Source organism: Vitis vinifera, chromosome 11, assembly GCF_030704535.1.
Source record: "Vitis vinifera cultivar Pinot Noir 40024 chromosome 11, ASM3070453v1".
NCBI lineage: Eukaryota > Viridiplantae > Streptophyta > Magnoliopsida > Vitales > Vitaceae > Vitis > Vitis vinifera.
The window spans coordinates 5260984-5282335 of NC_081815.1; the positions used below are offsets into that span (position 1 = coordinate 5260984).

A 21352-nucleotide genomic window follows, 5' to 3' on the forward strand; every position below is an offset into this window, starting at 1 on the left:
GAAATCAGATGAAGTTGATTGAATACTTGAATAGAACTTTTAGAACCATTATTACTTAATCAGAGCACGTTATCATTGTGAAAAAAATACTAGTTAGATACAAAATTTTAGGTTTCTAGCTTCATAAGCTGCATAAATATACAGGGTTTATGAAAATTATTTCAATTCCAGACACATCCCCACAAATCATTAACATGATAGTTCCCCTCCTTCAACAATCCCAATTCCCCAACATTTCCCTCTCAACCCCTCAATCTAAGCCTAAAGACTAATCATATCTTATATCTCGACCTTAACAACGTGAACATTTTGGCCCTCCTCAGGCATATGACTCAGGTTCAATGTCACCAACCCAAATGAGGAATTGTATATGAAATCAACCTCGATCGAACCAAGGGTGCATCTTCTTGGCTTGGCTGATGAGTATGCGCCAAACCGGCCACACCCTTTAACCTCCATGTGAACTACACCCACCAATTCTGTGCTCCTGTTCTCCATCCTCTCTTCAGCCACACCATTTCCTTCACCCTCGTATCCACCTCCAAGCTCTGATAATTGGGCTCCGCTCTTCACCTCATATCTCAGCTCTTGGATGGCTCCACCAGCATTGAACATATTAATGAGCCCAAATGGAGCAAAGCTGAACCCAGGTGCCAGTACCTTGATAGGAGTGACGGTGAGGATTTCGTGCTCCAGGACCTTTAGTGAGACGGGGAGTGCAGCATTGTGAGGAAGAGTGATAAGTTCACCACTCTTATGGCAGTAGACTGCACAGTCCCCACTCCACTCTGGGTCGGTGGCTGCTTCGGCAATGAGATGAACGTCTCGGCCCCTTATGGTACCTGTGATGGCTCCGGAATGTGTTTCATGGAATGTGTTCTTTCTTTCAGCGCTGTTCCAGGCTGCACCTTGGCAGTTGTACACTCCAATCACTCCAGTGTACTTATTCATGTTCCATATCTTCAACAAACTGAAACACCAAAGCCAGGCAACACATTAAGCACAAGAAAATATTGGATTCTCCAATTTCATTAGTTAATTTCTTTACAAAAATTGTATGTTAAATATACCTGATACCATCGCGGGCGGGGTCAGAGAACAAACAATCCCGGGTGGGGCGTCCGGGCAGACGGGCTCGGAGAACTGAGCCATCAGGCAAGACAAGTTTCTTGAGGAGTTCGTAGTTGTGCTTACCAGGGGCATCACTGTTGTTAAGAACCAAATACCCTTAAAAGTCAGCAACTTAAAATTGTAAAAATAATGGGAATTGGATTTTAGAATATAGAGAAAGATGGAGGGACCTGACGTAGATGGGGCCACCGCTGATGGCTCTGGCAGATGCATGGTACTCAGCCGCTGAGTGCAGTGAATGGAACATGTCCCAATCCGGCTGCATAATCTCACCCAGGAACACACTGTTGTATGCAACCGCTGCTATGTGGATTGTGTGTGATACAGGATCCCGAGGGTAGAAATCGTCCGATGCTCTCACCACTGCCGTCTGTTTTGAGCTGTTCACCATCCCGACACCATATCAGATTAAGGTGATGGAATTTCTGATCCAATTTAAAAGAAAACAAATGGGAGTTAAAAGAAATTACCAGTAGAGTGCATCAGTGTTGTGGCTCATGCAAGCGATGATCCCATTATCAGGAAAATGCCTTGCAACAGAGGCATCAAGCGCTTTGTGGTACTGTGTGGTGAGCTCCACTCTTCCACCCAACCCCGCACCCAGTGTTTCCAATATGCACTGCACGTCCACCTTCACCCCATCGATTCCAGCTGATGCCAAGTACTCATGCAGTTCATTGTAGAATCTGTAAACGTTTTTGGGGTTCACCAATCCTAATCCCTGCAACGTCATTACATCAGTCTTCCATACTGGCTCATTCTCCACCACTCCTTTTGACACCATTGGGTACTTCATCAACGAATCGTACTGCTCCATCTCCTTCACTCCTGGTCTCACCCCACCCCAGTACCCAGTGATGGCGTGCCACACGTACACGTATTTTAGCCCATGTTTCTGCTTCGCTATGTTCACGATGCTTTTGATTCCCCCCGTGGGATCTTCCTTGTTTTGGAACTTTGAGTTTTCTTTGATTCCGGTCAGTCTAAGCAATGGCTGTTGTTTGTTTTCGGTTTGGTCTTCGTCTTTCTGTGGATCACCTCCCACGGACTGCCAGCCATCGTCGATGATCACGAATTTCGGTGGGGTGCCGCCGGCGGCGAGGCTCTGGAGGCCGGCCTCTACTCCTTCTGGGGTTACTTCCTGGTAGAACGCATCCCAGGTGCACCATCCGAAATAGTCAACGATTCCAGGGAGTTTCTTCTCGTGGCGTAGACGGAACGTCTTTAAATGTAATTTAACGGCTCTGATTGCGCTGGTGATGGTGGCAAAAGGATCGGTCCCGGCACTGATGAAGACCGAGTGGGTAAACGACGACGTTTTGGTGTCGGCGTCCCCACTCTCCAGACAGAGCTCCAGTTCATCTCGGGAGTTTCCCTGTAGACAAGCCCGAAACGGTCCTTCAATAAGAGGGAGGAAAACAGTGTAGACTATCTGATTCTCTTCACCAGCACCGTCCGACTCAATCTGGGACCCATCTTTTGTCTCCACCAGCAGAAACTGCGTCTCCAGGGGAATATCTCTCCCTCGATCCCCCATTTTCTGAGCCATCCACCATAACTTGAACCTGAAGCACGCCATGAACCGCACGTCTCGGAGAGTTCCCAGAGACACCACGTGTGTACTGCTACTTTCGTTGAAAACCGCACCCAGAAACACTCCTTCAACTGGCCCGGAGGTCGAACCGGACGTCGCCACCACATTGTCCGGCACTCCTTCCAGAATCGTCCTCTCCTTCACGACCAGTTTCCGATCGGCGATCCTCACCGCCGAAGTGATCGTCATCTCTTCTTCTCTTTCTTCTTCCTTGTATACTTCTCTAGGAGGCGAGCCTACCTCTCTTTTCTGCAAGTTCTCAAAGATTATATGCACATCAGATTCACAAAATTCGACAACAAAAATCGAAATGCAGATCACTCGAAGCAAACATTCTCACCTTAAAAGCCCGTAACAACACCACTCGATTCGCAGAATACCTGCAAGATAATCCAAAACATGAACCCAAAAATCAGGCTTTGTTAGCCTCACGACGTTACAAATTGGCTGAGAAAATAAAATTTTCTCGGAAAAAAGAAAAACAAAAACCAAAAACCAAACTAGCCACAAAGAAAGAAGAGAAATACCAGAAGCAGAGCACCTTTGGGTTCTCTTAGAAACAGGAAGACTAGAACACGAAAACGACGGCTTATGATAGAATGACGAAAACAGGAGAATTGGATTGGTATTTATACTACTGGATTTGCACAGAGAACTGTAACACCAATCGGGAGCCATTGCGATTTCTTCCCCTCGGTTTCGCCGTTGGCTCTGACGGCGGATGTGGTCACCACGTAGGATCCACGTCTCACCAATCCTGAAACACGTATTTGAATTTGACAATATTTGAATGACACAAGGTTCTACCGAATTTTCGTATGGTTGCGGTTGAGTGCGAACGCGTGTACCCTCAAAGGGGACATTCCACATCATCCTTGTGTACGTGTCATTTGGCATCAGGTGGATAGGTCTTTGGTGGCATTGTCACATTGTGCGTTATCTGCAATATCGTCATAATAAAATAATAAATGTGCTGTAGCTGTTTCCACGTCCGAAAAGCCTGCACTCAACTGTCCTCCTCATATTCAAAATTCAAAATTGGAATTAAAAAATCGTGACTGCTAATTTCTTAGCGGAGGAAAAACACTAAAAACATTGAACCCGATGCCTTTTGAGGGATGCATTTCGTAAAAACAATTATGTCCTTGCTGGATATGCTCCACTAGCTTTGAATTTATCACAATATCATGAGTTTCTCTTATATTTAAAAAATAATTATTTTGTAAATATGGATTTGGATTTATTTTTTATTTTTTATTTTTAAAATTACGATTAAAAAATAATAATTCTTAAAAAATTTGAAGTTATTGTCCCAAATTTTAAAATTTTTGAAATTGACTTTTAAAGATATATGGATTTATATATATTTTTTTATTTTTAAATCCATTTTGATATATTTTAAATTTTAAATTTTTTAATTTTGAAAAATAAAATAATTTTGATATTATTAAAGTAGAAGAATTTTTAGAAACTTATATTTTAAAAAATAAACATAAGATAAATCTATATTTTTTCGAAGATTCTAGATCAGGCATGATTGATATTCCTTTAAATTAATAAATCAAAGTCAATTACGTAGTAATAATTATATTATTTTTCGTGGCAGCTAAGCCTCTATCATTGAGTAACGCCACATCAATCAATTGAAACTCCAAATAATCTTGTAATTGTTTACACGGTAGACTACGAAATCTCAATAATAGATGGTCCACGTTAACTAATAAAATACCACCATTTAATCCCTGTCTTAATTATTCGATACGACCTGTACAAATAATTATCTCGCGCCACTATATCATTGATTGTGAATGTGTATTACTGGTCATGGACGTCACTCCGTGCTGTAATGTCCCGCCGCTGTCACGTGATTCATTGCGTAAAGCAACGCGAGTGTCCTCCCCCTTCTTCGGATGTTTAGGTGACGACAAAATGAAAACCGGTACCTAGCTGTGTTTTTTATCATAAATCATTGATCATTCTAAGGTCATATAATTACCAAATTGCCACCACATCTTCCAATACTGGAAGTGTGATCGATTATCCTAAATCGGGGGCAAGTGATTAGCACGTGATCTTCAGCTAAAGTCTGACAAGTGTACAGTTAAAATTGTTCAGACAAAAATATTTCTGTGATTGTGCTAAATCGTGGAATCTGGATGGCTGTTAAAGTTCAAAAGTCATGCCACGTGTGAGGTTAAAATCGTTCAGACAAAAATATCTTTTTTTCACGGATCTCCATGATGTGCGGGTTGGATCGATCACGTGTGGCCGCCGCACGAGAAATTGTCCGAATGGCAGCTTTAGCTTCTGATTGAAGAATGGGCAGACGTACAAGCAATGTCGGCGAAGATAAGACTCACACACTCGCCATCCTACCTTCGACACATGTCACTTTGACACGTGCCTGTCAAGGGAAGCGAGTTGTACGTAGTTCCTTACTTCAGAAAGGACAAAAGAGCTTTCTGCGTGTCCGTGATAGGATTGATTGTCGCGAAAAGAAAGCGGGTGGAATCAGTGACTTGGAAAACACTTGGTGTTTCGCGATGTATGGTAGTTAAGTGGAACCTTCAGGATGAAGGGTCTAGATGGGACTAGAGATGGAGCTGTGATAGGCTAGATTATGGAGAATATTGGATTTGGCAGTCAATAAGGACAGCATAGAAAAATTAGGGAAGGTAAACAAGTGCTAATCGTTAAGAAGACCTCATATTTCTATATTATCAAAATCAAATAAACAAAACAAGGTCAAACAAATTCGACACGGAATCCATTTTGATACTAATGACCCTCACCCAGTCGTAAATATCATCCGTTCTAAACCTAAAAAAACCCTTATGAGTTTAAAATATATTTATAATATTAAAAAGAGTTCATAATTATATAGCATCAATAATTTTTTATCTAAGATATCACAAAAAATATTTTTTTAGAAAATACTACAAGTGATTTTTTTACAATCTACTTAATATTCTTATTTGTTGTTTCCTTTTATTCTATTTTTATCATTTTTTTTCATATACTAACATTATCTTAATTTTTTTCATCTTGTATTTTTTTGGAATAAAATTAAGTTTTTTTATTATCTTTTATTTTACATTTATGAACATTGATTGAATTTAAATTTAATTTTAATCATTGAAAATGATATTAATAATATACTTTCAATGACTATAATAAGTTTCAAATTATTAATAATTATTTATAGTTTATTTAAGTTGATAACTATCAAAACGCTTAATATGTTAACAATATTACTATATAATAAATAATTTTTATCTAAAAGATTTTGTCACTTTCAATTGATTTTATACTTATTTGAAAAATAAAATCTCAAATTTTATTAAAAGAATTATAAATTTTTTTATGAAAAAATATTAAAAAATTTCTAAAGATTTCTAATCATTTTTAAACTCTTTTATATTTTTTAAATGTAATATTTTTTTTACTAATATTTTAATAAAGTTATTGATTTAATTTTCAACCATATTTTCAACTTTATTATAAAGTTATTCATGTATTCTTCACTTTTTTCATGATATATGTCATATCAGAAAAAGATGGTTGTAGCAAAAAGTCTTCTTATGTCAATTGTCGGGTTCAAAATCAAGATTAGGAAATTAATTGATTGAAATATTTCAAAATTTACTTCTTCAAAATGGGATCATTTTCCCCCTTGTGATCAATTTGTACTTGAATTTTTTGAGAAATTTTCTTTTATTTATATTTTAAAAAATATTTTTCATGATTTAAATGAAGCCTAAGAATATAATGTTTTTAGACAAAATTTTCAAGAATATTGTTGAAAATTAGGAGAGAAAGTTCATATTCACCTTTCTAAGATGCTATTTAGTGGTTGGAGCAGCTTAGTCCATGTGGAGAAAAGTGGTCTGACTTCCATTTCCTTTTTCTATACTGCTATTGTTTGGGTGGAGATAAGATGGTCTACCAAATTTTGGGTTAATATGGTGGCACTACACCTAAAATGGTTGAATTTTGCTAGGGGCGGTCCAATTTCATTTTATGGACATATTATTTGCCTTTTCAGCAATCCTATTTGACCCTTTCAAATTTCAGCTAACATAAACCATTCAATATCGAACGGTATTTATATAAAAAATGGGTTATTTTTCTGGTTCAAAAATGGGAGAAGTTTATTTTACAAATTTAAGATCTTTTAATCCCTTTTAATCAATTAATCCTATTATATATATATATATATATATATATATATATGAAATGGACTTTGACTTTTTTTTCCTTCTAATTCAAACTTTTCTGGTTCAAAAATGGGAGAAGTTTGTTTTACAAATTTAAGATCTTTTAATCCCTTTTAATCAATTAATCCTATTTTATATATATATATATATATATATATATATATATATATATGAAATGGACTTTGACTTTTTTTCTTTCTAATTCAAACTTTTCTTGTTCAAAAATGGGAGAAGTTTGTTTTACAAATTTAAGATCTTTTAATCCCTTTTAATCAATTAATCCTATTTTATATATATATATATATATATATATATATATATATGAAATGGACTTTGACTTTTTTTTCCTTCTAATTCAAACTTTTCCCATCTATTTTCCTTTCTTATCTTCATTCTTTCTTTTGTTTTATTTCTTATTTATCATCTCTTCAAATTTTTAACATTAGTGAATATTTATTCTTTCGTTAATAAATAATGAATATGTAAGAAAGTTTAAAATTGTTACCAATTTTTTAATGCCATTTGCAACTATGAAAATCGAGTTAAAAGAAGTAAATAGTCATCCCAAAAAACATGGAAGAACATTATCCATATAACAAGGTCAAAAAAATGGTAAATAATCCTAACTATGAAATTTTTATGGTGGTTTCGATATTGTTGGTATGTTCATCATTTACATAGATATAAATATGTCATAATGGGGTTCTGAGACAAGGATAAAGGTGCACTCTTTAGTCGTGTACCAAGACTTTAACCGATATTAAGTTGGAGTAAATATAAATTAAGCTTATTTGTTGTTTTACGTAATACTATATAAATTAGTTGAACTTAACTAGAGTTGAATCACTGCAAATTAGTCTTGACATTCGTGATATAAATTAAAGCCTAGATTTACCATTGTTTTATAAAATAAATATATTTTTTTGTTAAAAATGGTTGAAAGTTGCACTATCTGGAAAAAAAAATTTAATAATTAGAAACATTATATTTTTATTGCATTATTTGCAATATTTGCAATCGTAAAGATAATTAAAAATCTTCTTTATTTGTTATTTACTAAATGAATAAATATGTATGTCTATTGAGGTAGTAGGAATTTAATAATGAATACATTTTTTAAAATCAATACCTACTTATATGTAGTAATACAATATTATAACTTAGATATATTATATTGTTGTGGGTTAGTATCAATAGTTGAGATTATTTGATGTTCCTGTGATTGATGGAGTGGGGATAAAGCTTTTATATGAAGGGAATTACATACAAGATGGAAATATTTTCAATTTTGAAGGCAAGATAAAGAAATTGAAGTCTCGAAAACTATAGCAAATGAAAAATTATTAAGGGTTGTCTAATACATCTTAATGTTAAATTCAAAATAATGTTTTTCAATGAAATATGTATGCAATGCCACTATTCTAACAATTCATATATAACTATCTAATGATAGGGATGTGGAACTTTTATTCATTAATAGTATCAATGTTAAGCTTCTAGTACCATTGTGTATCACAATGGAAAGGAGAATCACGAACCCTAGTTATAATTCAATTTGTAACTCTGATTTTGATTATCATACATCATCCTAAAATGAGAAAGAATTTAATGGGGGCCCAATTTGATGCATAAAAGTGTACATATTCATTACAAGTAAGTAGAAACTTTAAATCATGATGGTGGTGAAAAAAAAAGATATAATAATGAGCCACTTGAAGGATCAAATGGTCATGACTAAAATTTTAATGAGGGTGTTGTTAATGATAAGGATTATAGGATAATGAGTCAATTGCCTCCTTCAAAAATGGTTCAACTAAGAGTACACAAATTCTAACCATCATTAATACAAATGATGGTTTCATGCATAGTAATCTCACCATAATGTAAGGGACAACAAATGAAGGACAAAACATGAGCAACCACTTCTAGTTAGTGGCCTTAGTGGTGACCATGTAGAATAGCACTAAATGCACTCAATTAAGAAAGAATTACAATGGAAGTTGTAGATGATGGCACTCAAAAAGAAGTTTGAGTTTAAAACAACTATGTCTACAACTAAGTTGTTGCTTGTGGAATTTTTTTGACAAAGAATGCTAGTAGCAAGTTCATGCAACCAAGTTAGGAAGTTCTAATATGTTTGAGATAATGAAAAAATATTCAACACATACTTATAAATTAGACATGATGTCCCATGACAAATCAACATAGAAATAAATGGTTGATTGATAAGAGCATGAGAGAAATATATCGAGAGGTCAATTATCAATATCAACCCAAAGACATTATAGTGGACATTCAAAATGAGTATAAGTTCAAATTAGCAATGTAAGGCATGAAGAGTAAGAGAACTACTTTGAGGTATTATTATGGGATCAGTTGAGAAATCCTACATTGCTTTGTCAATCTACTGCTATGTTTTAGAGCAGAAAAAACAAAAAAAAAAAAATTATAATGAGATCATTGATATAGTGATTGATTGTGATCGTCAATTCAAGTTTTTTTTTATGTTTATTGTTGCATCTCTTGTTGGGTTTTGCACATCAATAAGATTGGTTATTACATTTGATGGAAATTTTTTTAAAAGCAAAGTATATAAGGACTTTATTTATCACAAAATGTAAAGATGACAACAATCAGATATGTCCTTTACCGTTTAAAATGAGTTATTCATAAAAGGATGCTTTTTGTGAGTGCTTTCTAACAAAGTTACATGATGCGATTGGACATGTTAGTGATTGTTTATGATATCATATCATCATGTAGCATTAAGAAAGCAGTGCACAAAATATTTCTCCATGCAAGGCATGGTGTATGTGCTTATCAAATTAAACAAAACTTGAATACAAAGTTCAAGAATCCTACAATTCATAAGTTGTTCCTTGATTGATGTTTCTCATGTTCTTCATATTGTTTAATGTTATATTTAGGCAACTAGAGATAATTGACCCAAGAATAGAAAGATATTTGATGGATTTAGGAGTTTATGAATGAGCTCATTTACACTATACCTAGAAAAAATATAATATCATGACCATAGAGATTATTGAAAGCTTTATTATTGTGTTGAAAAATGTAATAAATCTTCTAGTTTTGTAATTGGTAGCGAAGTTGAGAAACTCACTTTAAAAATGGTTTGCAAGTCATCAACAAGTAATATCAATGACAATTGAAATTACCACGTGAGCTTATTATGGAGACCTTCATTCTGGACATAACATGCCATCAATCTATGAGATGGAATCTATCAACTCCAAGGAGTTCAATGTTAAATATGTTTATATGAGTGATAAAGTGAATTTTTAAACACCTGTTCACGTACATATCAACCATTTGATATTAACCATATTTCATGAGCACATGTTATTGTTACTTGCGGATATTATAATATTTCATGTTATGCTCTATATTCCCATTACTTTACTATTGACTCATTGTTATCTTCATATCTAGAGTCTATCCATCCAACTCGAACCGAGAGGGACTAAATGATACCTTGTGACATCTATATCAAAGTTATGTCATTAGAGTTATTATTATCTTCTCCAATATTCCTATCAATCAAATAAAGAAAAAAAAAAGAAAAATGTATTTTAAATGAAGGAAATGTTTTTTTTTTCTTCATATTTTCATAGCCTTTTCTTTACGAATTGATTATATTTTGTAAATTTTAAATTAAAATATTCAATGGTCACACTCTTCATATGTTAATAACATGTTTTATATGTTTAGATAAAGTTAAACGACAACATATTGACATGGTATTGGACATTGCTTTTAGATGTCCAATTGATGCTATTATCAAACTAAAATTTAATAATATAAAACTAGAGGAAAACTTTAGGGTATTGATTTAACAGCTATCGAATTTGGAATTTTGGGTATTGAAAGTGTATAGTGAAATTTAGATCATTAAACGCTATCCTCCTCTGGTATGATACTCGCGCGTCCGTGGTTGGGCTACGGAGCTTTTAGTATCCAAACACACCATTAACCAGCACCCGCCACTTTTTCACGTGCCAGTGTCCATTTGGCGCGAAAATCGAACCCAACTCAACCAACTTCGAATTAGGGTTTATTCTGCTCTCAAATCTCAACTAAATCCTTGTAAAAATGGCGAGTTTTTCTGATCAGCTCCAGGAAATCAAAACCCTAATTTCCTCGAACGCTAAATCATACAAGTCATTCGCTTACTCAACTCTTCTGCAGCTCCAAGAGCAATGCAGCAGTGATACTTGTTCAATTCAAAGCCTAGTTCAAGAATCCCAGTCAGTTCTCTCTCAGATCATCGTGGATATTGCTGACGATGACGAAGAAATGTTGGTTAAAATTAAATTTTTTGTTTTCTTTTTCTTCATTTTTTCATGTGCTCTCCGTTTGGTTACTGAGAAAACCGAGAAAAAGAAAAGAAAGTTACTTACTATGAATCGTATAGGTTTGTTTGTTTTCGTCTTGATGACAATTTTCTCTTTTCTGGAGTGCTTTGTTTTCCTACTTTTTCTCAGTAGCCAAACAGAGCAATAATGTTGGTGTTGTTCGATCTTTGAATTTTTTGTTTTGTTTTTAGTGCTTCACAGGCTTTGAAATGCTTGGGATTTATGATCTACCATCCATCCCTTGTAGTTGCGATTCCGGGTAGGTGGTTCACTTGATGATTTAGTGCTTCTTTTAATTTATCTCATGATAGACCTTATTATTCAAATTAGCTTGTGAATTAATTTGTTTCTGTGTTGAAGAAATTTGCTAAAATTAAATGGTTCCGATTTGATTTCCATAGGATTTGGCAATAGAAATTCATGATGGAAATGGTCGCAAAATGTTAGCCACCTCCCAGACAGAGGATGGTCGAGTCTCATTTGAAGAAACCCTTAAACTACAGGATAGCATACCATCAGCTTTGATGATGGTCTCATTTTCTAAGAAATCCATTTCTAGTCATGATTTTTTTTCCTTAAAAGTGCTATGTGAAACTAAACACTAAACAGACCTATTCTAATATCATGGAATACCCAAATGTGCCCTTAGTAAATGCTCATTTTGTTTTGGAAGTTTTGCTGAATGCTATGTTGGCTACCTTCTTGCAATTTGAAGCTATGCTCGTGATGATGTTTATTGACGTGACTGCCAAAATGGGATGTGGTATCCTTTTTAATACTTTGTTGGACTTCATTTCTTATGTAAAAAAATGACAGTAGTTTCTTGTCTTTTGAGATATGGGATTAACTTGGCATGTTTATGTGGTTGTTCCATTTATCTGGTTACATATGCAAAACTGAAAAGGGAAGATTTTAAAATTAATTTTTTTTTTCCGGGGCATTGCAGTGGAAGATGCTAATTTTATTGTGCAGTCTTTGGCTGAACTCATTGTTACAACCAAAATGAAGGTAAATATTGATGATGTCCATCATGGTTTTTAGTAACTATGGAAAGATGAGTTCTTTTAACTTGTTTAACCACTTGATTTCAGACTGTTTGTAATTTAGGAGTGTGGTGCATATCTATCCAACAGTTCAGTGCATCATTTCTAGCCACCCACTTCCATTGTTTGTTAAGGGCAATTGTTCATGCCCTTGACAATCCTATTGGTTCTCTGTCAACAACATATGAAGCTATTCAGGTAATAGCATTATTATATTTCACTAATTTTTCTTTAAGCATCATGTTTCTTCCATGCTTTTTAGACTGTTTGATCATTCCACAGGTTTATGGACAAATCTTGTGCAGCTATGAAGGTTATCTAAGAGGCTTTTGTTTAACAAGGCACTCTTATGTGATGTTAATGAAAAACAACTAGTGTTTATAATATGTAGGAGAGCTTCTATGCTGCCAAACAAGTTGCTGAATACAGATGCATGGTCTGTTAAAAGGAGGACTTTTATGCATAAAATCAACTGATTCTGCCATACCTATGTCCACATGCTTTCTAGGGAATCATGTTTAATTATACTTTCTGTAAGCTGCAAAAAGGAAAGACAAAAATTGATTTGGAACTCCTTGATTGTTGAGTGTTTGGTAAAATGCCAGATCCAGATACAGAGTTTGAATGAAAGATTGTGCCTATTAAGACAGAATGATGGCAAAAGCATACCACATTCTAATAACAAGCTCTGATCTTGTTATTAAGCCATGCAGTTGTTTGTGAAAGGCTATAATGACAAATTGGCAGTTGAGCTGTTTAAGTCCATCAGTTGGAAAAGATTTATAATGATGATATCTCTGATGGTTAGGATGTCTAATCAGTATTGTCTTGGCTAACATGGCCTTTCTTCCAAATGCAACCTGTGCATTAGGTATTTGTGGCATGAAAATAATCTGAAATGGCTCATGCAAGCACAGCAGCCCAACATAAGCTTCACAGTAAGTTAACAGAGTAGAGAAGACACAAACACTTGTTCATTACAAGAGAAATCAAACCGATTCTTTTGTTTTTTATTTTAAGTTTGGGATACATATGTTTTCCATTAAGATATGTACATGCATATGTAGTTTTAGCAATGGGGCTAGGTTATAGTAGTCAACTGTTTGAGTTTCCAGCTAAGTGACCAGATGTGAAAATCCATGATACCTAGCTATAATTTGGTGTGGTGTCTGCGTGCCTGTTGATATTAGACATTCATAAATTATAGGATAATGCAAATTGGACAGCTTTGTGGTTTCTTCTAACCCATGTGATACTATTTTGTAGGCTGTGATGAAGTTGGTGACTGAATTACGTGAGAAGATGATAAACACGTCAAATATATGGGCTCCATCAATATATAGAAGACTTGTCAGTGTTGATAAGAGGGAGAGGGATATGTCAGAAAGGTGTCTGCTGAAGATTAAGTCTGCAATATTGCCTCCTTCATTAACTCTTTCCAAGGTACTGTCAAATTTATTTCATGTTACATTACATCCAGAATTCAAAGCTTGTGTATTCTTTTAAGGTATAATATGGATATGGGGATGTGCATCAATATCATGAAAGGCTCATATGCTTAAATGTTTTTGCTAGGTTTTACCTAGGTTTATTCATTTTACTTTCTCCATTGATATTCTCATTGAACAGGAAAATCAGAACTAAGAAGCTATGATGATTTTGCATATTTTAGACAAATAAAGGGGGGTACCATGGTATACAATCAACAGATACATCTCAAATAATTCTACTAAAATAGCAGAACATTTGGACAAGAATGACATTTAACAAATGCTCTTTTTCCTACTTCATGAATACTCATCAAATCTCAGGAATGAAATTTCAATTCAAGGCAGGAAATTTTCTTAGTCATTTTAATTTGTGTCTACATCTTTTCCATAATCCCTTGTTTGCTTCATATATGAAGTTCATGCCAAGTTTGGTTTTGTAGTGGAAGCAAACATGAAATAGACTTCTCTATAACAAGTTATAATCCAATGCCTGTATTCTCAAGTTTAAGAATTATGATTGTAATTGATTTATATATTTTTAGTATGTATTTGTAGTTATATATGTATTTATTTTTTAATAAATGAATTTTGGTCTACTAGAAAAAGGGATAAGCATGATATTTGGAATTTAACATTAAATTTCATCTTAGATAATATATTCAAGGCTAGACCATTCTTGAGACCATAATGATGTGATGGGCCACTATTTCAACTAGATGGTATGTGGGACAAAAGTACTGAATTTAACATTGAAAAGAGTAAAAAACCATTATTACTTGAAAAAAATCTAAATGTTAGTCTAATGAACCATTTTAATAAATCATATTTATAGACTACTTATGTTTTTAGAAAATCTATATGCCAATTGGCTTGCAACCATAGGTTTAGAAATCATGAGATGAGGCCAGTTGATGGTCCTGACAATTCTCCAATATTCCTTCAGCATCTATAAAAGGTTTAAATAAGGAATTCTTCCCAATTTCTCTCATGAAAGAGAGCCAGGAAAGAGTTGAGATTGAGTAGTTTAGCAATCATATCACATTTCAAGTATGTGGCTAGAATTTTGCTTGTGCATTAGATAAATGTCTACTTCACACTATCTGCCAGCAGTGTCTAAGCTTAAGCCTTACCTTGATGTGAGCCTCATATTATTCCATAGCATTTGTCGATAATTGAAGATTATTTAACAGGCACTTGTTATAGATATGACACAAAAATTGCTTCCTGGGATGAAGGAAATGCTAAACCTTGGTATGAAAGTTCAAACTATGCAAGCTTGGGGATGGTTTATCCGCTTATTAGGATCGCATGCTATGAAGAAGAGGCATTTGGTTAATGAAATGCTGAAAATTCCTGAGTTGACATTTTCTGATCATGATCCACAAGTCCAGATTTCTTCACAGGTAGGCCCCTTCAACCCTACTAAAGTGTCTTATTAGAACTCTTTATTTTTTATGTGATATTAGAACTCTCTATATTTTCCTACAAAATGATTAGTTGTGTTTTAAAATCCTTGTCAAATAATAATAGAGGAATACTTGGGTAAGAGATGGATTTGACCTGTTCCCCTACACAACCATGGCACCTAAATATTGCATTCTTGAAAATATGAATTCATTTGATAGATCTTGAATGTTTCTCACCAATCATAAACCGAGTCTTATAGTGATTTAAAAGCATGTGTAAGAAAGGATATCAACTACAATAACTCCTGATGTAATTGAATCTGTATCCAGACCAAATATTATTTTTATTTATTTGGCTTGTGATGACTGACGAGATAAAACCGATAAAGATGTGTTCATGGATGGATCTTTCTCCTTCTGATAGTTCCATCCCCCACTGTTGGGTTAGTTTGGTACTAAGATACACAACTATAGGGGTGGTTCACTGCTGAATTTCTATGCCTGTTCAATTTTCAGGTTGGGTCTGAGCATCAGAGATTCATGCCCATTCCATCCAAGCAATGCTCTATTGGTATTGATTATAAGATATATTTATTATATAGGATTGTTTATTTATATGAAATTTTATGTACTTTTTGTTTACGTACATTTATCTTCAGTAATTTTTGTATGATTTATCTTTAAAGAGCCAGTCCCAATTTGTTTAAACATAGCTCCAAGGTCAGGTCTGATCAGATCAGGCCTAATCAGCGTGGTGTCACTAGTAACTGAAATACTTGGTATGCCTTGTTACAGGATTTTAAAAGTATTCCCCATTTTCCTGTTCAATGTCTTGCCCTGGTCTTTTGGAATAGAAACTTTTCAAAAGGACTTCCGAATAGTCTGTTCAATGTGACTTGGGTACTATCCGAGTGAAAAAAATTTAAAATCTCTCCGGCAACTACTCCAATGCCTTGGCCCAAGTAAGTTTCCAAATTAAATGGTATTTTCTCTTGATTTTGCAGGTTGCCTGGGAAGGTTTGATTGATGCTCTTATTCACCCTCCACTACAAGCTTGTGAGACAAATAAAACAGCCCAGGAGAATGGTGTTCAGAAATCAGGAACATCTACAAGGAATAATTCTGAAATCCAAACATATGGATTCTCAAAAAGTGTAAAGCTTATAATGACACCCTTAATAGGAATCATGTTGAGTAAATGTGATATATCTGTTCGTTCTTCCTGCTTGAACACATGGTGTTATCTGCTGCATAAACTTGATATCTCTGTCAATGATCCTTTGGTGGTTGAAACAGTTTTGGCCCCTATCCTTGAAGCAGTGTTTCAAACTGGACCTGATAGTAGGAGCATCTGGTTATGGAATCTCTGTGTTGATCTGTTTGATGATTTTGTATTAGCAAAGAGTAGAGGTGTGGATTGTGACTTGAATCACCAAGTAAGTGATTTATCAGCAAGAACTTCTATTCTTGGGCTTCCAATACCTGGAAAATGCTCCTGGAAACACTACCCCATTAAATGGTTATCATGGGATCTTAGCAAGTTGGACTTCCATATAAAGATGATCTGTACTCTCATCAACCAAGGGTCCAAGTTAGCCGTTCTCCCTGAAAACAGGATTTTAGCATGTGAGGCTGCCATAAGAATTTTTAGATCTGTTTTAAAAGGAGTTCAAATCGAGATGAAAAATCCATCCGTTGATTATAATCAGATCTTGTTGTGCTTGAATACAATATTAAGGTTCACAAAGAAAATATCTGAAGATGTAGGATTGGCAGATACTGGCATTGTGGAATTGCATTATACTTTTCTACAGTTTGTAGAAGCTGTCACTACAGAGTTAGAACCTTCTATATTAGGATCCCCTCTTTATAAAGTGGCATTTGACATCAAATACATTGACAGACCGCTATCAGTTTATGACATTAACCATGCAGAAGTTCTAGGTATCAGATCTATTGCATATATGGATATGGCTTCACCAGTTGTTTATTTGACCATGCTGTATGTCTACATTGCAGTTCATGCTACTTTTGATGCACCTAAAATGGAGTTCATCCTACTGGGAGTGCAGAAACATTTTAAGTTTTTAATGTCTTTGTATGATCCTCTTGAAAATCTTTGTGCCACTATTGTTTTGTTGTACAAACACATGAGAGTCAGCTGCTTGAATATATGGGTAGCAATAGCACAGGGTCTGGAAGACTACATAAAAGATGTAAAGGACCTTTCTCCATTAAAAACAGAGTTGGACAGCTATGGTTGTTTAGCAGTTTGTCATCTCTTGTCCTACCCATTTGTTTTGCGCTCTTGTCTCCCAAAACAATCAAGCCTGACTAAGATTAGTGGCTCCTCACAGAGAAAGCTTGAGCTTGAACATGTTACTGAAGTCTGGAAGTCACTTTATGGTTTTGTTAATTCTGCCTCTCGGTTTGAGTGCTCCAATACAAACATTTTTTCTGAGGATCTATGTTCGATGCTAAGTAGGTGCCTTGATGAAAATAGCAGCAAGCTTGACTATGATACTGAACTTGATCCAAGTGATAAGAAACAGTACCTTGATCTCCTCTCCCTTTGTGGTGATATTGTGATATATATTTTGGAACATACCCTGACTTTGAGAGTAAATTCAGAAGGAACCAAAAATAAAGATGATGATTGCAGTATGAGTTCCAGTGGCATCAACAGTAGCTTGGGACTTATTGCCAGGTAAGTGAAACTTTGCTTCTTGAGAATTGCCTAATATTTCCTCATGTTAGATTGATAATTTATGGCCTCATTGTAAAGGTTGATGGGAAGGGTCCCAGGTTCAAACTCTTAAGGATTCCTTTTAAGGAGTGGGTGTCATGAAACTTAGGGTGTATTTGGAAACTGTTTTCAAGAACGGTTTTCTGTTTTTCATAACAAAAATAGAAAAACATGTTTGGTAATCACAAAACTGTTTTCATTTGTTTTTTTAGAACTATTTTAAAAAATAATTATACAAATATGTAGAATGATTAAAAATAAAATATTAGATATAAAAACATTTCAAGTTGTCAAATAGATTTTTGTTCTACAAAATATTAGAAGATAATTTTAAAAAACTATTCTTAAAAACTATTTTTCAAAACTGTTTTTGAAAACAGTTACCAAATAGGACCTTAATCTCTATATTTAGAACGAAACCTCCTTTTCTTTGTGTATCATCTAAGTGAACACCTAGGTCATGTTTGAATGCCGCATGAAAATTTGAGTTGCCCCACTGTGTTTTATACAACCATGTCTACAAATTCATAATCTTAGATGGTGTGACTACAGAAACAACAACCAAGAATATGACTGATGCTAGGAATTTGGAATAAGGCATTTCATGAAATCCTAAAACTGTTTCTGTGGCATCATTTAGCAATGGCTCCAATTTTCCTTTATGGTTGCATTTAAGATGATGGATTGGTGGCTTCAGATGTTATTTAAAATACCTTAGAGCCACTCAATTCCCATGGGACAACCAAAAACACCATTGATAAATATGTTGATTTTGAGTAGCTGATTTGGCCAAGCTATAGCCCTCTCTTGATCAAAGATTGACAAATCAAAAAACTAATTATAACCTATAGGAAACTAATACCAAAAATTCCTTGCTTCCTGTAAAATCTTGCCTAGCCCATCATTGCAGCTATGAAATGAGCATTTAGCCAACCCAACAGGTAACTTGGGGGTTCCAAAGGCAAGGGAACTCTTTAGACAATGATATAAATTGGCTTTGACTATGTATGCTTTGCTGAGCCCATCACTTAATATGAAACTTATCTTTGGTGTGCTTTGCTGAACTTGAGACTGCAGATAGATCTTATTCTGCTTCATTCATTCATGGGTGTCTGGACAAATATGAACATACAATTTTACTTCTATAACATCAAACACATAAGTAAATCATATGAATGGTGTCTTCACCAAAATGATAAAATCTAGAGAGAGGTTTTATTTTACTGTGAAACCTTATTTTGGCTATGAAAGTATGAATAAACCATTTGTATGAAAATTGAAAACATTGTGAAAAAGAAAGCGGTATCATGCCATTTCATGGGATGCTACACTAGGGGTTTCTTTTGCTCATGTTTCATGTGCCATTTTACAGATTTATGAGGATGCCATGTACAATTATGGGAACAGATGCACCAATTTGTCTTGCTATGACCTCAAGGTAAGTCACTGGAAGCCCTTTTCTACCCTGTATGCTTAAATTCTTCTATACATGATTTTATTTTATATTTGTCTCACTTAAGTTTAAAGTAGCAGGGTTTTTAATGCGTTGGTGAGATTTGTGGGCCATCTTCACTTGAAACAAAATATCCTTTCATATATTGAGGTTTGTCTTTCTTATACTTAATTTACTATGCGTATTATATTACCAACTTACCATAATGGGTGTTATAGAAGCAAGTTCAAAAAGAAAAAAAAATCTTCATCAAAGATTATCTGATGATCATGTTAATAGCTTGAAGCAATCTTATGAAAGAAGCAAACCCGTTCTACATTTTTCTTGTTTCAGGTTAACAGAACCAACTTGGAAAGTTGTAGAAAACATCTTTAGAAGTCTGTCCCCTCCCTTTTTTCACCCTTACCTCTGTCAAAGAAAATGATGTTAGGCTACCAGAAACAATTGGAGCAACGAGTAACTATTGGTCTTCCTTTAAGTTACCATAAGATTTTTGGATTTTTCTCTCTGTTTTCCTTAAAAGAGTTTTTCCAATTCTTCAAAAATTTTGTCCTGTTTAACTGGTATAATCTCCTCTTAAACCAGCTGATACCTTTTGTGCAGATAATGTCCAGTTCACTGCTTCAATGGTTGTCACATGTAGAAAAATGGGATGAAAGCACCATTCATAAGCTTGGACTATTGTGGACTGAGACCCTTAATTGCTTGCGGAGGAGTCAGCCACCAATAATCTTTGATTCCTCCTTCCTCGAACTCCAAGCACCCCTCCTTGAAAAAACTCTTGACCACCCAAATCCCTCTATTTCAGATTCTACCATCGCATTCTGGAATTCCACATATAGCGAGCAGATTCAGTTGGATTACCCTCAGAGCTTATGCCATGTCCTAGACAAGCTCTCAAGAAGCGGAAGAATAAACCTCTGCAAGAGAACCCCTTCATTTCTACAAAAATGTAATTCCAGAGTGGAAGTTGCCACTCCACAAAGATACAAGGTGACTGCAACAAAGAACAGGAGCTCAAAAAGAGTAGAATTAGTGGAAGCTACAGTTAATGATTCAGGGGACAAGGATAAACCATCTCCAAGTTTGAAAAGAAAAAGGTTAGAACTGACTGAGCATCAAAAGGAAGTGAGACGAGCACAGCAAGGAAGGGAGAGAGACACCAATGGACATGGTCCTGGGATCCGAACTTACACAAGCGTCGATTTTTCTCAAGGGAATGAGGAGTCACAAGAGAGCCAAGAAATCCGGAATCCAGAATCCATCTTTGAGAAGCTGAGAAGAGCCAGTTAACCATTTTGAGCTTTAAGATCAGTTTGGCAGAATAGTAGACTTATTGAATGTTACACCAAACTTGTCCACAATAATCTTTCCCACATTTGTTAATTTTATGCTTGTGTATCGTAATGTAATGTATACTTTTAGTTAATGAGGTCCTACATTGAACAAGTTTTGAGTTTGGTATAATAGTCTGGAGTTCCCTTGGGGGGAATTTCAGTTAGATGTCAGGTTGGGCTGGGTCTGAATAAGAGCTGTGGACAGGCCAATTCAACTCAGACCCACCATAAAACTAAATAGGTTGTTGTTTGATTCATATTTTCTGTAATTAATTATATTTATATATTTATGATATTCATTTTTTATATTCAAATCATTCAGAAAGTTCTGAAAAACTTACTCCCTAGCATATGTACTACTACAAATGCTAGATGTGCAGGCATTAGTATGATTTCATCTAGAGGGTCGTAGGATTATCAAATTGTTTTAGATCCACATATGGGCTTAGCCATCATGTGAATGAAAATAGCATCACCCTTTACTACTTTCTAACTATTAACTGAACTTTTTTTCTTTTTTCTTTTCTTTTTTAAAAATTAAAGTGAAATGCCTGATAAATAA

At 34.8% G+C, this 21352-nt stretch overlaps 2 protein-coding genes across 4 annotated transcripts; one reads left to right on the forward strand and one right to left on the reverse strand.

Annotated features, from left to right (window-relative positions):
• Positions 1–93: 93 nt before the first annotated feature.
• LOC100268134 (probable galactinol--sucrose galactosyltransferase 6) lies at positions 94–3653 on the reverse strand. The gene is made up of 6 exons (XM_059740615.1): positions 3267–3653; positions 3066–3105; positions 1602–2974; positions 1302–1511; positions 1071–1205; positions 94–970 (listed from the first exon to the last, which is right to left on the reverse strand). The coding sequence occupies exons 1-6, from the start codon at positions 3620–3622 to the stop codon at positions 280–282; spliced, it is 2805 nt and encodes a 934-aa protein (XP_059596598.1). The 5' UTR covers positions 3623–3653; the 3' UTR covers positions 94–279.
• Positions 3654–10941: 7288 nt separating this feature from the next.
• On the forward strand, positions 10942–21047 carry LOC104880667 (uncharacterized). 3 transcript variants are annotated; one of them, XM_010658170.3, is made up of 10 exons: positions 10942–11258; positions 11507–11574; positions 12262–12323; positions 12407–12556; positions 13625–13801; positions 15039–15251; positions 16259–17961; positions 19373–19438; positions 19534–19603; positions 20057–21047. In XM_010658170.3, the coding sequence occupies exons 1-10, from the start codon at positions 11053–11055 to the stop codon at positions 20744–20746; spliced, it is 3405 nt and encodes a 1134-aa protein (XP_010656472.1). In that variant the 5' UTR covers positions 10942–11052; the 3' UTR covers positions 20747–21047. The 3 variants fall into 3 exon arrangements, with proteins under 3 accessions (XP_010656472.1, XP_010656473.1, XP_019078390.1); XM_010658171.3 differs by having other exon boundaries at positions 11176–11258; positions 11517–11574; XM_019222845.2 differs by lacking the exons at positions 10942–11258; positions 11507–11574; positions 12262–12323; positions 12407–12556 and having other exon boundaries at positions 13701–13801; positions 15052–15251.
• Positions 21048–21352: the final 305 nt, after the last annotated feature.

What these genes read in the sequence shown, in the direction of transcription:
- LOC104880667 (XM_010658170.3), top strand. Translation starts at nt 11,053, where the DNA reads ATGGCGAGTTTTTCTGATCAGCTCCAGGAAATCAAAACCCTAATTTCC. An exon ending in TGTCTTGCTATGACCTCAAG is followed by an intron (nt 19,439 to 19,533) that starts GTAAGTCACTGG and finishes TTAAAGTAGCAG; the next exon opens with GGTTTTTAATGCGTTGGTGA. An exon ending in ATATCCTTTCATATATTGAG is followed by an intron (nt 19,604 to 20,056) that starts GTTTGTCTTTCT and finishes CCTTTTGTGCAG; the next exon opens with ATAATGTCCAGTTCACTGCT.
- LOC100268134 (XM_059740615.1), bottom strand. Translation starts at nt 3,622, where the DNA reads ATGCCAAATGACACGTACACAAGGATGATGTGGAATGTCCCCTTTGAG. An exon ending in AACACTGATGCACTCTACTG is followed by an intron (nt 1,512 to 1,601) that starts GTAATTTCTTTT and finishes GATGGTGAACAG; the next exon opens with CTCAAAACAGACGGCAGTGG. An exon ending in CCCGCCCGCGATGGTATCAG is followed by an intron (nt 971 to 1,070) that starts GTATATTTAACA and finishes TTGGTGTTTCAG; the next exon opens with TTTGTTGAAGATATGGAACA.